The following is a 15,439-nucleotide window of genomic DNA, read 5'->3' as shown; positions in this document are numbered from 1 at the left end:
TAGGGTAATTAAAAAAAAAATCCCTGATCCAGACCTGTGGTAGGAGAAAGGAGGGGTGGAACACAGTCATCAGCCTGCCTTGTGGGCTGGGCTCTGATCTCAGGTCTGATTTGGACAGACGGTGAAACCTACACGTAGACATAGGGGTAGTGGGAGAAGGAGGCAATGACTTCATATCCTTGGCTGGATTTTGATCACTTTACTAATATGAAATATCACAGAAAATCTGTAAGTGGTGCCTTTCATGGAACAAAAGGGGAATTTTCAACATGAGTAAAGGGACAGAGCCCTGGCCCTCAATGAGCCAAGTTGTAAGGTAAAGGAGAACATGAGAGCCAGGCAAAACAGCTTTAACTGTAAAGATAGTTAATTGGTGCATTTTAAAAATTAACAGCCATCGTTGTAATTATAGAAAGGGATCGACAAAGAATTTTACCTTCTCTTCAGCGTGTTTGACGAGAACCTCAGCTGGTATTTAAACGCAAACATAAAGTACTATTTGAGGATGGAAGACACTTCTGTGAAAAAGGATGATGGGTTCGAGGAATCAAACAGGATGCATGGTATGGCCTGATGCTGTTCTGCGTGCAGCAGGAATGAACCTGCAAAATGTGGGGTGGTAGTCACGTGAAGACTGAGCTGGGAAGCTGGAGTGTCTGTGTGTTGTATTGGCCTGAAATCAAGTGACGCTAGAGGCAGTGGGTGGTATGTGGGACAAGAAGCACAGCTGTCTCAGGAAGCATGTTCTGAGTGTATTCAGGGGTGTATTACAGGCAAGCTACACTTCCACTGGCAGGCCTGCCCTGTCAAAGTGTATGCACAAAATTAATCTCTTGGCTGTTATCTACCTGCAGAGAGTTAATTGTTTTCTCCTTTGCAGCCATCAATGGGTTTATGTTTGGTAACTTGCCTGGGCTGAATGTGTGTGAAGGAGACAACGTGTCCTGGCACCTTCTGGGCTTGGGCAGCGAAGCAGATGTACATGGAGCTGTGTTTCAGGGAAACACCCTGCAGGTGAATGGAATGCGGAGAGATTCAACCAATCTGTTCCCCCACACATTTGCTACTGCCTTCATGCAACCTGATAACAGTGGTAAGTGCCTGTACATCTAACTCAGCAGCAGGAAAAGTCTCCCATTGTGGTATTTGCTCCTGTGGCTGGTTCTTTAGCACAGGGTGAGCTGTGCTTTAGATCCTGTTTGGTCCCATTTATGAAGCCACAGCTCCTGTAGTTGCATCTGATTCTGGAGAAGAACAGGAGATTTTGTTCCATATTGTCCCAGACTGATTCTCTAGGCTCCCACTTCCTAATAAATATTTGTAGTAACAGCCCTGATGGACATTGTTGCCTGTGACCCATAGAAACATGCAAACATCTCTTTCAGAATAAAGCAGCAGACAGTTGCCAGAGCTTAACTCCCCTGTCCATGGCTTGCGAAGATTCACATTTTTGACAGACCCCAGTCTTCCCATTTTGCTGGATAGGCACACAATACCGTGTCTCGTTCACACAATGTGATGGCCTCAGCTGCTGGTTGTCTCCTGCCCTTTGGCATTTGCAGGCTAGATCTTTTACTTAACCAGTGTCTCAGCAGTGGTGGCACAGTTATGTCGCTTTATTAGTTTCTTCACATTTAATAATCTGGTTATTGTGTAAGGAAGCCTCCTGAGATGATTTTCTGTAGGACTTTGTTCTGCCATTCCTCCTTGGTTTCTCTAACAACTCCTTTTATTGGCCTGTGGCAACCAAGCTCCCTAAACAAATGCACAAATACACACAACGCACATACCGATGTCAGCCACGTCACAAGCTCTGCATGGGAAGCAGCTGTTTCCTGGGATCTTTAAAAGTTGCTGATTTCCTTGTTCGTGCTGCCTCCCTCAGGGATTTTTGAGATCTACTGCCAGACGAGCAATCACTACCAGGCTGGGATGAGGGAACGCTACTTCGTTTCCAAGTGTGGAAAAAAGGATCCTGCTCCTGCCCTTCAGTACAAAGGAGTGCGGACGTATTACATCGTGGCGGAGGAGGTGGTGTGGGACTACATGCCTGACCGAAGCTGGGAGAGGGAACGGCACAACCATTCTGCAGAGAGGTAGAGCCCTTCTTCTGGGGAAGCCTTTGGCAAAGTCTTTCAGTAGACCTTGGTGAAGCCTGTTGGGTATCTTGGCCATCTTGTGACCTTGTGCGTATGCCACTGCTGGTGGTGCTGCTGCTGGGAGCTGCAGCCCCCTGTGTCACTGTGCCCACCTTTGCAGCCAAAGCAGGTCTCTGGGAAACCCATTCAACTAGTGAACCCCCTGCCACAAGTTAGCTGTTTGTTCCCCGTGAGTTTTGGGGTATCTCAGCACTCATTCTGCATTTCTCAGCTACGCCGATGTATTTTTGAGCAACGAGAATGGACTGCTTGGCTCCAGGTACAAGAAAGCAGTTTACAGGGAGTACACTGATGGGACTTTCCAGACCCCCAAGGCCAGGATAAATGGTGACGAACACCTAGGGATACTAGGTAAGGGTATGTGCACAGGGTACATCTTTCACTCATACAGCGATGGGACTTGGACTCTAGGGCTTCAGTGGCTAAGGGCTGTAATCTGAAGGTCTCCAAGTTGCTTAGGCATCTGCTGTGTATACAGGTGAGGAGAAATTCAGACTGTTTGTAGTAAAGACTGGGTTCTCATGCCTGCCTTTGCACCAGCTTCCTTTCATGTCTTAGGCAAAGCATTTTTCACACCCGCATTTCTCTGACTAGAACAGAAATAACTGCTGACTTCTAGAGAGCAGTCTGAGAGATGTAGGTGAAAATCTGTAGCTGTGAGAGAAATGCTTTTGAGGCAAAAGCAGGCAGGCCTTGGGAAGTGGAGGAGCACATTACAACGACCGATGGAAGTCTGTGGAGACTGTGTTACGAACCCAGGACTATAAGTGGTGCCAGAGCAGCAAGGCTAAGGCAGTATATGCCATTCAAAATAGGCTGCAGCTCTGATTTGTGACACTGTCAGGCCAAGTTGAATATTGCCACGTTTTTTGAAATGAGCAGCACAGCAAGGGATGATCAAGACATTGTGAAACTTAGCATAGCAGTATTCAGAAATCGAGCCTTGGCTGTACTGGGCACAGATAAAATGTGTAACAACTTTCATTTCTCTCACTGTGAAACATGCAGTCTGATTTTCTAAGACTTACTTGAATTGGGACTGACATCCAGTTCTCTTTTTGGGAGGTAGAGAGAAGGTAGAGAAGAGGGAGGGGAACACCATAAATGTTATAAGGGAATGTCTCTGGGGAGAAAGTGTGGAGAGAGAGGTGGGAATATCCTCAGGAGATATGTTGACAGTTTTTGCTAGTCTCAGAGTACATTCTTCCTATCTCAAGGCCCTTTTCTGTGGGCGGAAGTGGGAGATATTCTCAACATCGTGTTTAAGAACAACGCCACACGACCCTACTCCATTCATGCACACGGGGTGCTGGAAAGGGAGACAGGACAGCCACAAGTAGCAAACCCTGGTAAGTCACTGTGGTCTCCAGTCGTATTCCTGTATGGGCTTACAAAGCTAATTTTAGCCTATAGCTAGGCTGGTTTCCTTAAGTAGGCTTAGATGTACTTGTTTTCTTATTGTAGAGAACTAGAACTGAACAATAACCTGAGTTCACTGTGGTTTTAGTGATACCATTTTTGTGGGAATGGCAGCCCTGGGAGTTTATCTGCTCTGACTTCTAGGATAAGTGTAGCACAAACCTTTCTGTGTGCAGCCTTATCCCCTCCTCTAAGCATGGCCTGTCTATAGGAAGGAGAAGGGTGGTGGCAGTTCACAGCTCAGCCAGTCCTTGGTAGCCCTAGGCTGACCACCCACGATGGGGGAAGCCTACCCCTCTTCTTTGGGACCTATACTTTTTGTGGTGTGCACAATAGTATGAAATAGGAGAAATTCACAATTGCTTGCCAGGACACTGAATGAAATCACCAATTTGTTTCATGGTCCAGATGTGAATTTGTATCATGTTTGGTCCCCTTTGACTTGCACAGGCTGTCTAAGCACCAAACAGGTTTTCAGTTGGGCCCTATCTTTCTGACATGTATTACTAATATGCAAACCAATACTTTTAAAAATGAATTTGAATGAGCATCATAAATATACTTCAAAGAGAGGAAAGATCATCTCAAGCTCCATCTGTACTGAAGAGAGGTGGAATTTCCTTGGTCAGATCCAGTCTCAAAGGCAGCAGATGAAACAGAGTTGTGCTGGTACCAGATAGTGTGTGCATCCTGTGACCCCTCTGCTTTGCTTGTGAGAGGAGAGCTTCCATCCTGTTTTTCAGTGCTTGGGGAGGGAAGGTGCAATGTCCCATGAAATCAGAAATGAATTTACACTTTGGAGACAGGATCTTCTTTTTTTGCTTACCTTTGCATGCTGCTCAGCAAGCTGGCAAGTGGGTGTATCACACTGGTGTTAATGGTCCTTCTCTGTCACTCAGGTGACATTGTGACATACCGATGGGAAGTTCCTGAGAGATCTGGTCCAGGGCCAAATGATTCAGCCTGTGTTCCTTGGATCTACTACTCCGTGGTGGACCCGGTAAAGGTAAAATAAAAGTTAGAACCAGAAAAGCCCAGTTAAACCAATTTTTCTCCCCCTCTAGAAAACAATGTGAGCTGAATGCAATTTGGAGATTGGCCCAGCCGAGAGGTAGAGGATCTACTTGATGACATGTCCAGTGTCCTCCTGGGAGAGGAAATCCTCCAGATTTGTCCTGATGTTTGTCCTTATTTTTTCCAAACACAAACCTTCATAAAACAATTCCACCATCTCCTTGACACTAACCTTGTATGAGAACATCTCCCAGTCAGTCATGGTTTCTATTGGTGAGAGCCATAGGGCTAATCTAGAAAGGCAGAAATTGTCCAAAATTAGGCCCCATGGTTAAAGCAGGAAGATTTGAGCACTGCTAGGATCAGTTGTCACAGCACTGATTTCACAGTGAAACAACCTGCAGGATCCTGCAACAAACCATTGCATTCAACCCAGAGATCACTGCTTTTTTATCTCAAGTTGCAGATGTTTTTCCAGTCACAGAGTGGAGACTATTTTGATATAATTCATATTTATGACTTCTGGATTTGCATTCATAAGAGCATGTATAGTCTCTGTTCCTGTGCTTTGGTGGCTGATGTTCACCAATGAGAGTACTTAAATGGTGCTACTGTGTGTTTTAAGTGGGGTCATGGAGGGAACAGAAAATACGGTTGCTGAAAGGCAAAGAACTGTGTACAAAAGGGAGAGTGAGAAGATCGTTGCCTCAGATGTTTTTCTCCTTCATTCTGATTAGGATATGTACAGCGGTCTGATTGGACCCCTGAAGATCTGCCGGAGAGGGGCACTGCAGTCTGATGGGATCAGGAAGGATGTAAAGAGGGAGTTTGCTTTACTGTTCCTGGTTTTTGATGAAAATCAGTCCTGGTACTTGGAGGAGAATGTGGAACGTTACAGTAAGGGAAATCACAAGGAGATCAACCTGCTGGATGACAAATTTGTGGAAAGCAACAAAATGCATGGTAATGCCTGTTAGGCACTTGAGCACCCATTACTATGTATGCAAAGTTGATGTTGACTTTGCGACCTCTATAAGTAGCCAGCCACCCAAAACGCAAGAGCCTGACTCCTAGTGAATGCCTTCATCCTTTTCCATTGTCAGCGGCACGAACAGAATTAAATTGTCTGTTGTTCTCAATATTGCAGCATATACATGGTACAAATCTCTGATCTACAATGAAGGCTAATCATTATGGCTGTCCCTGTCAGGAGGAATAGCAAGATATGGGCCAGAGAGGTTAATCTCTGATGTGTCTGAGTGACTCAGAACAGGAAATAAAATCAAATGTGAAATTAACTTGTCAGACTAATTTCATTCTGTTTGTCTCAGGACTGTTAGAATATGCTAGATTTCAAATTAATTGGCTAAGCTATGTGGCTGCAATACATGGCTCTATTGTTTTAGCAGATTACCAAAAAGCCATTTCTACCACAGTAGGATGAATGCATTTTTCTAAATTAACATGTTATGTATGATAATCTTTCTCCATATTATATCTGGATCTATCTGAAGTATTCTCAGCAAAACAAGTCTCTTGGCAGTTGTGGAGGTAAGAACAGTGAAGAGTTGCATTATGTATACTGTCATTACTGCTGGTTTTGTACAGATGATATAAGGAATCTCCAAATATACATGTCCATGAAGTTGTTATTGTTAACGCAATATTATAGCTAGTAAAACTAAAACATTGAAGTTGGATGCTTGTTTTGGGCTACAGAAAGTGCTTATGGCAGATCTGGGAGCAAAGCACCAGTGTTCCTGCCCTCAGATCGTGTCTCTTTCTGTCTTATTCCCTCTGTTGGCACACACGTGGAAACTTTCATGCTCAGATGACATCACATTCATCTCATTCACTGTTTCAGTCCTTTTCCTGCATTTGCAGTCAAAGCAGTATTCCTTCTGGCTGTACTAATTATGAAATAATAGTCCTGCTGTGTAGCGACTTATTTTTTTTTATTATTTTATTTTTTTCACAAGTGATCAGTATGTAATGTGTGCAGCCAGCATGAGACACAGAATGACAGGACTGACTGTTGGCAGGATTTACCTGTTTTCATTGTTCAGCAAGTAAATTTTTCAGAGATCTATGTGTATATAGATAGATACATATTTCCCTATCGTTGGGCTAAGAAGGCCATTTTTACACATCTTGACCTCTAGAGACAACCATGTCTGGCTGACTGCAGGTTTTCAGCAAGAGGTAGTTTTTGAGATTTGAGCTGAGCTACAGCATGGCCTTGGATGCAAGTCGCTTTTCCTATCTGTTAATGGAGTGGATAAGTAGTTGAGCTGGGGAGAGACTGCCAAACTTTTGGGGGACTGTCATATGGAAGACACCAAGTGTTGATGCACTGGTTGCTATGTGAGCTCTGTAGCATCTAACTTGACCTGCATGTTCTTCCTCTGAGATGGTTCAGTGTCTTCACTGTTTCAATAACAGCCTTTTCTACTCTGTTATTTTCTGCGCAGCAATCAATGGGAGGCTCTACGCAAACTTGCCTGGGCTGACCATGTTCCAGGGTGAGTGGGTGAACTGGTACCTGCTGGGAATGGGTCAGGAGATTGATGTCCACACAGTCCATTTTCATGCTGAGACCTTCATGTACAAGGTAAGAATATCCTGCTGATGATAAAGCAGAGACTGACCACCAGTATCATCACTTTTGCTTCACTCTGATGGACTTGAACTTCTTGAATGACTCTGCAGCAATTTCACCTAACTAGGAAAGGGATGTGATTTTACACATCCAAATCTGACTCACTGAGCCTCTGTATTGTGCTGGTATGTCTAGCTTAAGCCTCCTTAGGCTTAGGCATTACCAGATTGTGTTTGCTTTCCCAGCTACAGCCCTGGAACTGCTCTTTGAGATCTTTTTTTGAGCTATTAAAGTGGTCTCCAGAAACACTGACAGAATTTTCTTTCTGAAAGTATGCAGAGAGCACTGCACACTAACAGCCTCCATTCCCTTTAACAGAGTGGCAAAAGCTACAGAGCAGATGTTGTGGATCTGTTCCCTGGGACCTTTGAAATGGTGGAGATGTTGGTTGGGAACCCTGGGACATGGCTGCTTCATTGTCATGTGTCTGATCATATCCATGCTGGTATGGAGATAGTCTTCACAGTCTTGCCTAGACCAGGTAGGGAGCTATCACTGATAGTTACGGTAAAGTGTTGAACAGCATTTTCTACTACTGCTGCTAAATTCTGAGTGTTTGCATCACACTTACAACTCTTTTACATACGATAAACAGCCAGTTAATTGAGCAGATAATTACTTAAGTACCATTAATTTAAGATGTTCCATTTGAATATGGTAATGTGTGCAGCTGGAATTAATAACAAATTGGTTTCTGGAGTTTACATTGCCTACATTACTATTATGAGTTTTATTTTAGCTTGTGTCTGAGAAGCAATGTTCAGCCGTCAGCTAGTATTTGTTCTTATTAAGAATATTACCTGTAATCTAAATGCACATCCTAAGGCTTCTCATTTCACCAGGAAACACTGGAAAGTGCTCAAAGGTGAGTGACACTCTGCACCGGGTTTGGCTGCGATGGAGTTAATTTTCTTCATAGCAGCCCATATGGTGCTGTGTTTTAGATTTGTTACCAAAGCAGAGTTGATAACATGCTGATGTTTTAGCTGTTGGTGAACAGTGCTTGCACAGTGTAAAGGTCTTCTCTTACTCAGTAGGTTGGGGTGGGCAAGAGGCAGGGAAGGGACACAGGTGGGACAGCTGACCTGAATTGCCCAAGGGATATTCCATACCATATAGTATCATGCTTAGCAATAAAAATGCAGGGGAGTTTTTCCAAAGTAACTGTTGCTCAGGGACTGGCTGGGTGTCAGTCTGCTGGTGGCAAATGATTGCTTTTGTATCACTTGGGTTCTTGGGGGTTTTGTTTAGTGGGGTTTTCTTTTGGTGTTTCCCCCCACCCCCTTCACTTATTAAATTGCCTTTATCTCAACCCACAAGTTTTTTTTCCTTGCGTTTGCCCTTCTGATGCCCTTCCCAATCCTGCTGGAGGGTGAGTGAGCAACCTGCCAGCCGGCGGTCAGCCCACCACACGCTCAGAGCCTTTGTGCTCTTCTTCAAAGGCCATAAAGGGCTGTGCAGCAGGAATGGGTCTGCTCTTGAAGCAGGTAATACAAAAACACTCTTGGTGCGTGGCAGAGAGGGAAAACATTGACAGGAGAAAAGAAGACCTGCAAGCCCTGGAAAACCATGCTGCCTCTGGATCTGGTCCTTGCCAAATGTGCCATGTTCTGGACTCTTAACACTTTCTCACCCTCTTTTTGTTTCCTTTCAGAGCCAGCACTTGAAGTTGTAAACTACAGTGCAGGTACGGTCTATGTTGCGCTGCTAAATACTGTCTGTGTGTGTGAGGTGGAGGAGGAGGGAGCTCTCTGATCAGTACAGATTTAGATCTGTTTGAGGAGAAGGGAGGAGCATGAACACCACTTACAGCCTCTCCTCTGTCAGGCTGGCCAGCGTGTTAGTCTGCAGCCTGGCTGCTGATGGATAACAGGGAGGGTTCCAGGTTGGTTTGTTTATCTCTCCTCCAAGTGTCTGTGCTCTGATGATAAAAATAAGGAAGTTGGGCTTGTTAGGCTTGTTTTACCATGTTAGGTGAAAAAGTTTAGTGGCCTCACATTCTGTTGTACTTCCTATGTAAGGATTCATCTTCAGAGGGGAGTGCAAGCTTAGAAACTGGCAGAGATTCAAAGCGTTTTAAAGGAGGGTGTTGCAAGGGAGGTGATTTTTTTTTTTTTTCTTTCTTATCCCTTCGATCAAAACCCAAGGGGCACCTTAAATTAGTTGTCCTGCCTTCTTGGACTGTCAGTGACTATGTGGTTTAGGGAATTTTCACATTCACCATTACTAGCTGAAGGGACTGATTCAGCATGCAAACAAGCACATCTGCCTTCTGATCTGATCTTCCACCAAGAAAAGAGTGCATGCCCTGGATCTTTCAGGTATTTTGAAGAACAGATGTGAGAAGATGTTTGGTTGAGCAGCACCAGGGAGAAAGGGAGTAGTAGATAAGATACCTTTAATATTTTCTGGGGTAAAAGTCTGAATAGTTTATGGTGGTGATTTCTTTCCCTGATTTTTTCATCTTTCTCCACAACTCCACTTTTCAGCCATTGTGAATAAATCCAGCTGAGCTGATTTCAGAGCCAGCTCAGACCAGCTGAAAATACAGCCATCTGCTTAGAACTCTTCACTCTTTCCCTACTGATATTTCAGTCATTTCCTTCCCAACAATGTTTTCCCCTCTCAAAATTGGGTGTAAATATGAGTAGGAAATGTGTCAGAGCAGTAATGATAACATTAAATAATTTGGTTTTATACCATACTCAGGCATCAGCCTGTGTATGCTCACCAGGCAAAAACCTTGATCAACAGTTGTTACCTGTGCAAATAGCCACTTTTCGCAAAAGGTTGCTGCTGCCTCTGTGAGGAAGCATAAGAGAGCTCAGGATCTTAAGTGACTCACCATTGGCATGACTGAGCAAGTGCACTCTGAAAAGTGGTGGTTAGGACAACAGCCTGTGCATGGGGAGCTTGGAGCAGGGTGGGGAACTCGCAGCAGCCCTGGTCCGGATGCTCGTTCTCATCTCCATATTTCTGTTCCTAGCCTAGCCACTGACTCCCCACACAACTGCAGATCACCTCCCTTGTGAATGGGGACAGCAGTGGTTAGCTGATTGGGCTGAATAGCTGTGAGACATGGTAAGGTCCTGGGATGGAGTGGATTAGGTAAAAGAACCATTGATTCTCAAATTTCTGTGTGACCTCAGGGATGAGGGTCTGTTAGATGGATGGTGAATGGGTCTCCTTTGACTTGCTTTGATTGTGTTGGGTCTTTCTTTTGCTCCTTTTTAAAATTTCTTGGAACCTTTCAGTTGTGGTATTTCTGGCTCTCATTGGAACTATCTTCTTGTTTGTCTCTTAGAGTTGCCACCTGAGGATAAGGATGAGTCCCAGAAGATCATGGTTTTTGGAGCTAAGTTGGCTCAAGGGCAGATAGAGGCCACAGTCATCACTCTAGCCATTGCAGGAATCGTGCTTTTCCTGGTCGCCTGCTTCCTCCTGGGAGTGGTCATCTATCTTGAGAGACAAAAGAGGTTAAGACGCAATCGGAGGTCCATCCTGGATGACGGATTCAAACTCATGTCTAAAAAGAATTCAGGGCTATGAAAGCCATGTACAGACTGCAGGTTGTGTGCTTGGAGCAGAGGCTGGATGGTTGCCTACAGCAAAGATTTTTGGGGCTTCATTTCAATTGTACACTGTACTTCTAGAAGCTAAGGAGGGAAAGCTAGAGCCCTGACCTCTTCATATATCTTCTTCAGCACTCTGTAAAGAAAAAGTCCGTCCAGGAGAAATCTGAGGACCCTTTGAACTGACTGAAGACAAGTAATGAGTAAAAAGGTGCTTCTAAAATACTCCTCTTCCCCAAGAGAGAGAGGAGACTTTTCCCCTATTTTCTTCTCTCCAGAATAACTCCACTTGGTCTTTCTCAGCAGACTAACTTAGGCCAGATTCCAGTCTTGCTCCATTGCCAGAGCTGAGTTAGGAATTGTCTCCCAAGAAACTGTGAGCCTTTAAAGTAATTAATCTGATGGGGGAAGATAGTATTTTCATTTTTGTGAATCAATTAAGAATACAGAAGAGAAAATGTTAATTTAGATTTGGATTGCTGTTTTTTGATGAGTAATTGGACAGATGCAAATTCAGGGCAGCACAATGTCATGGTGTGAGAGAGCTCCAGCAAGGACCACAGCAACAGCTGTGCCTCACCACCAGCCTTGCTGTGGCACATCCTTTTGCTCCCAGCACCCCAGGTAATGTGCTTTGATATGGGGCATCCTGTGTCTTGTGCTGGGAGAAGAAGCTTTTCCGAGTGCTGCAGAGCATCGTGGTGACTTCCCTGCATTGCAGTTCTGTTGGTCTGTGCACATGAAGTGCTGTACCTCAGCACCTGTGCAGCTCCTTGTGCAACAGGGTCAAGGATGCTGTGATGTTCTGTGATGTGGCTTGCTCTCTTTCTTTCAAATACATTTCACTGAAGTTATCTCCAGAGTTGAGCTGTTGCCATGTTACTGCTCTGAGCCAAGCCAAAGACTCGGTCCTGTGTGAGCTGGAGTTTATGCTTGGGACAGAAGTCAGGGAGTCCTTACCCCGTTGTGGTGCAATGGCAGGTTTGTCCAGGCAAATGTGGCAACAGTGAGGGAGAAAGCTAAAGTTTGGTGGAATTTAGCAGTGCAGAGCGAATAAGCTGCAGTCTGTGGAGTGTGAGGTAGTGCAGCCTGAGATAAGGGAATGTTTGCTGTAACAAGAGGTTGTAGTAAGGGGAGCCTTGCCTTTTAGATAGCACAGAATCGCAGATGTTAAGAGATGGAGTGGCCTGTCTTGATAAACAAATGCTCGTGGAGCATTGCTGTCTGCTGAACCCTCTGTGGCTAATGACAGTCCCCATGGGGAGAGGAGCCAGGTGCTGGGGGGGAGCCTGCTTGGAACCAGGAGGGGACGGGGACATGGTGCCTCCCCTCCAGCCCTGGGGGTGCCTTTGGGTTGGGGTCGGGCACCTCCTGGTGCCTGCTCTCTGCTGCAGCTGCCTGTCAGGAGCCAAACTGGGGGGTGGGGGGTGGGGGGGTGGTATAGCCCGTGACTAACACCAGAGCTCTGTAGCCCACCCCGCAGGCTGTGGTATTCATCCTCCAGTGGCAGCCATGCCCACACACATCACAGTCACATCACCTCACATGTCAAGTACCAAGCAGTTCCCTGTAAAATATCTATCTTCTTGGCTCAGCCACCGAATCCCCATTATCTGAATGGATGCAGGTTAGTGCTTACATATTTCTGTCCCTGTTTTAAATTGGAAAGGGCATAAAAGAAATCCTTTCTGGGTGGCTTTCAGAGGCAATCAAAGCAGAGCCAGTTAAATGGCTGTAATGACAAGTGACTGCTATAGGCTATTTAGGTATAACAGTACCATTTTACTTAGAACAATAGTTATACTTAATCATGCTCAATTCATATTGGGTCCCTGCGAATTTTCAGCTGCCCTTTCCTCTGGCTATGGGGACAAAGCTCATTAATTTCCTTTCATTACACTTCATTAAGCCTGGTGAGTAGCTAGAGGGCTGTTGAGTGCTCTGAACGTGGGTACTCTTTGCTCATTGTCAACCCTGGTTCAGCTGCTGTTGCAAACCAGAGGTTTACAAGCCCAGCAGTCCTGGGTGAATTTTAGAGCTATGTCATCAGAAGTAAGAACCAAGCAGGAAAAGTTGTTTCCCACCCACCGCACCCCCTGCCCCGGCTTGTGAAAAAATAGATCAAAAAATGTTCTCAGCCCACTGAGACAAAGGAGTTATTGTAAATGTATTTACTTTCTTCAAGAAAACAGAAAGAGGGCAGTCACCCTTTCTTTAGTTCTTCAGCCAGTAGCCAGGGCATTACGCTGGATGACAGCGGACTTGGGTTTCAGCAGTGGCTGTGAAGCAGGGCAGCACAGGGACTGGAGTTGGGTCTCCAGATTTGCATACATTCCTTAAACAGCAGGCTGCCAAAAGTCCTCCGGTGTAATGTTTTTTGGGTCAAGTGGAGCATCGGTGGCAGAGGTCTCTTCTCCAGCGTTGGTGGTTAGGACACTCTTGAGCCCACACCCTAGAAGAGGCCTTGGCTGAGCGGCTGTTTTGGTGAGGACTGTGTCCTCTGATAAGCAATTCCACCCCGGACTGAGAAAACTCAAGGGAAAGCTTTGGACAAAACAGATCATTTTGCTAAAACCTTCTGTTGCATCAAACTGTGACGAAGAACAGTTTATCAGCAACTTCACAACTGCCTCTAATCAGAAGTTGGCTGTCACAGCTGGTGGGCATAGGAGGAGGAGGAGAGATGTTTCACAGTTCTGGTGACTGAGCTGGAGCCTGCGAACAAATGTGTGTTTGCTTTGGCAGCAAGCCTTCTGTCTGAGCATCCTACAGTGTCTTGTTTGTGCTTCTCCCTGCTGCACGTACGGCTGCCAAGGAGCCCACCTTGCTGTCTTTTTGAGCAGGTGACAGGATCAGGGTCTCGGCACTGCTGCTCCACAGGGAGACACGGGGATGGCAACAGCTCCCACGCTGAGCTGAGGCAGTAGAATTGTGCGAGTGCTCCCACTGCTTTTGCCAGTGCAAAATAAACTAGCTAAGGTTAAACTCTGTTCTGTAGTGGTTCAAAATAAATCATTTGCAATAATACACATGGAAAAGTATTAGAAGTGTTCAGGTCATCCATTAGCATGGCTCAGCTCATAGGGACAGAAGGACAGAAATACACGTAGACATGCTTTTAGATAGTTTGCTATAGGAAACTTAAAAAAAACTCCACAAAAAAACCCACCCCGCTTTAATACGTGCTGCCAGTATAAGTCCAGAACAAGTTTATCTTTGTGGAGGAACTGGCCTCTCAGGTTTTGTATGGGATAAACATAAGCAGGAGCTAATATTTTCTGTTGTATTCACTGTAGGTGGTTCTTCTTGTCTGCAGTTCCAGGCCCCAATTCCTAGGTCCCAATTAGATGTGATAAACTTTTGAGAAGTTTGCCTAGGTGATCACTCTCTTATTTAAAGTTACCCACACTCTTGCAGGCTGTCTTAGGTGACAGCAAAGCTGAGTTATTCATATGGCAGCAGCTGGACATTTGCAGCAGGGCTGAGATGAATAATCCCTTTATTAGTGCTGTCATCTTGCTCAGTAATGGGCATAATCACCACTACATTACTCTAGCAGGCAGACAATCGCATCCTTGCTCCACGTCATGGCTGGGCCAGTGTTCAGCTGATGTTCCTTTGTACTCCCACTCATGCTATGGATGCGAGAGATGTGTGACTCAAAAGCAGGGTGCTTTTTGGATGTGCACATGGAAGTATAAAATGCTGTCTTGATTGTTTTTCTCAAAATACAAAGGTTAATGTCAAATTAACCTGAGGCACACCATAAAAAAGACTAACACTGGTAACTGTCAATGAAAGGATTTGAATGTCTTTCAGGTGTAATGCAGTCTTTGGTTCTGAATTAAATATATGGCTTAACATGCAGCTTGTTTTGTAATATATAATCGCCATGTAGACTGTTTACAGTGGTTATAATTTTGTTGACACAGCAAATTGTAGGAGTGATTTTAAGTCTGGAGCTATGTGCATCTATACTGCCTGGGGAAAGGAGTTCAAGCACAACAGCTGCCAAAACAAGATGATGTGCAAGATCACAATCAGAGGATGGATCTGAGTAGAAGTAAAAGCTGGCCTCCAGCTTATTCCTATATGGAATATAGAAATAAGGCACCATGCATACACAAGGTAGCAAACTTGTCAAAGCATTAGTCTCAGAAGCAACTGAAGAATTTAGTCACAGACTATTCTGGTGATGTGAGAACAGCAAGACTGGGCATGTGACTGATGAAACAGCTATTACTGGAAATTAGCATTTATGGTGTTAAAATTAAAAAACAGCCTGTCTTGGAAATCAATTTGTTAATTTGCTCCTATTTTGGGGAAAGTAAATCTTATTCAGCAGGTGTTCTTTATAAACCTCGTATCCTTTCATATTCTTGAGAGACAGGTTTCATTCTGTATTCTTAAACTGAGGGAAGGATGGGAGAGTTGAAATAGTCACCTGTCCCTGATGAGCCCTAGAGGAAGAGTAAGGGAGTAATTCAGTCTGTTGGGAGAAGGTACAGGCAAAAATCCTGCTGCCCAAGGGACAGTTAAATAGGTGTGATGCTGCTGCTGCTGGCAGCATGTCTGATGGGTGCAGGAGAGAGAAGTTCTCTCTGTTATTCAGTGTC

General features: G+C 44.9%; 1 protein-coding gene across 4 annotated transcripts in view; it reads left to right on the top strand.

Annotated features, from left to right (window-relative positions):
- The window catches only part of HEPH (hephaestin), a 31,450-nt gene extending 16,760 nt beyond the window's left edge, over positions 1 to 14,690 (top strand). For 2 of the 4 annotated variants that reach the window (XM_075054240.1, XM_075054241.1), the window contains 11 exons: positions 413 to 563; positions 881 to 1,093; positions 1,886 to 2,096; positions 2,371 to 2,510; positions 3,377 to 3,508; positions 4,478 to 4,584; positions 5,330 to 5,555; positions 7,064 to 7,203; positions 7,570 to 7,732; positions 8,906 to 8,938; positions 10,556 to 14,690. In XM_075054240.1, coding sequence (XP_074910341.1) covers positions 413 to 563; positions 881 to 1,093; positions 1,886 to 2,096; positions 2,371 to 2,510; positions 3,377 to 3,508; positions 4,478 to 4,584; positions 5,330 to 5,555; positions 7,064 to 7,203; positions 7,570 to 7,732; positions 8,906 to 8,938; positions 10,556 to 10,800 — 1,761 coding nt within the window. In that variant the 3' untranslated portion in view covers positions 10,801 to 14,690. Of the gene's footprint in view, positions 1 to 412; positions 564 to 880; positions 1,094 to 1,885; positions 2,097 to 2,370; positions 2,511 to 3,376; positions 3,509 to 4,477; positions 4,585 to 5,329; positions 5,556 to 6,106; positions 6,144 to 7,063; positions 7,733 to 8,905; positions 8,939 to 10,555 lie in introns of those variants that run through there. The other 2 variants (XR_012653986.1, XM_075054243.1) reach the window with 2 other exon arrangements.
- The last annotated feature ends 749 nt before the right edge of the window (positions 14,691 to 15,439 follow it).

The sequence above is a fragment of the Buteo buteo genome, chromosome 22 (assembly GCF_964188355.1).
Source record: "Buteo buteo chromosome 22, bButBut1.hap1.1, whole genome shotgun sequence".
Taxonomy (NCBI): Eukaryota; Metazoa; Chordata; class Aves; order Accipitriformes; family Accipitridae; genus Buteo; species Buteo buteo.
Note: the sequence above shows the minus strand (reverse complement) of the source record. Positions and strands in the feature narration are given on the sequence as shown.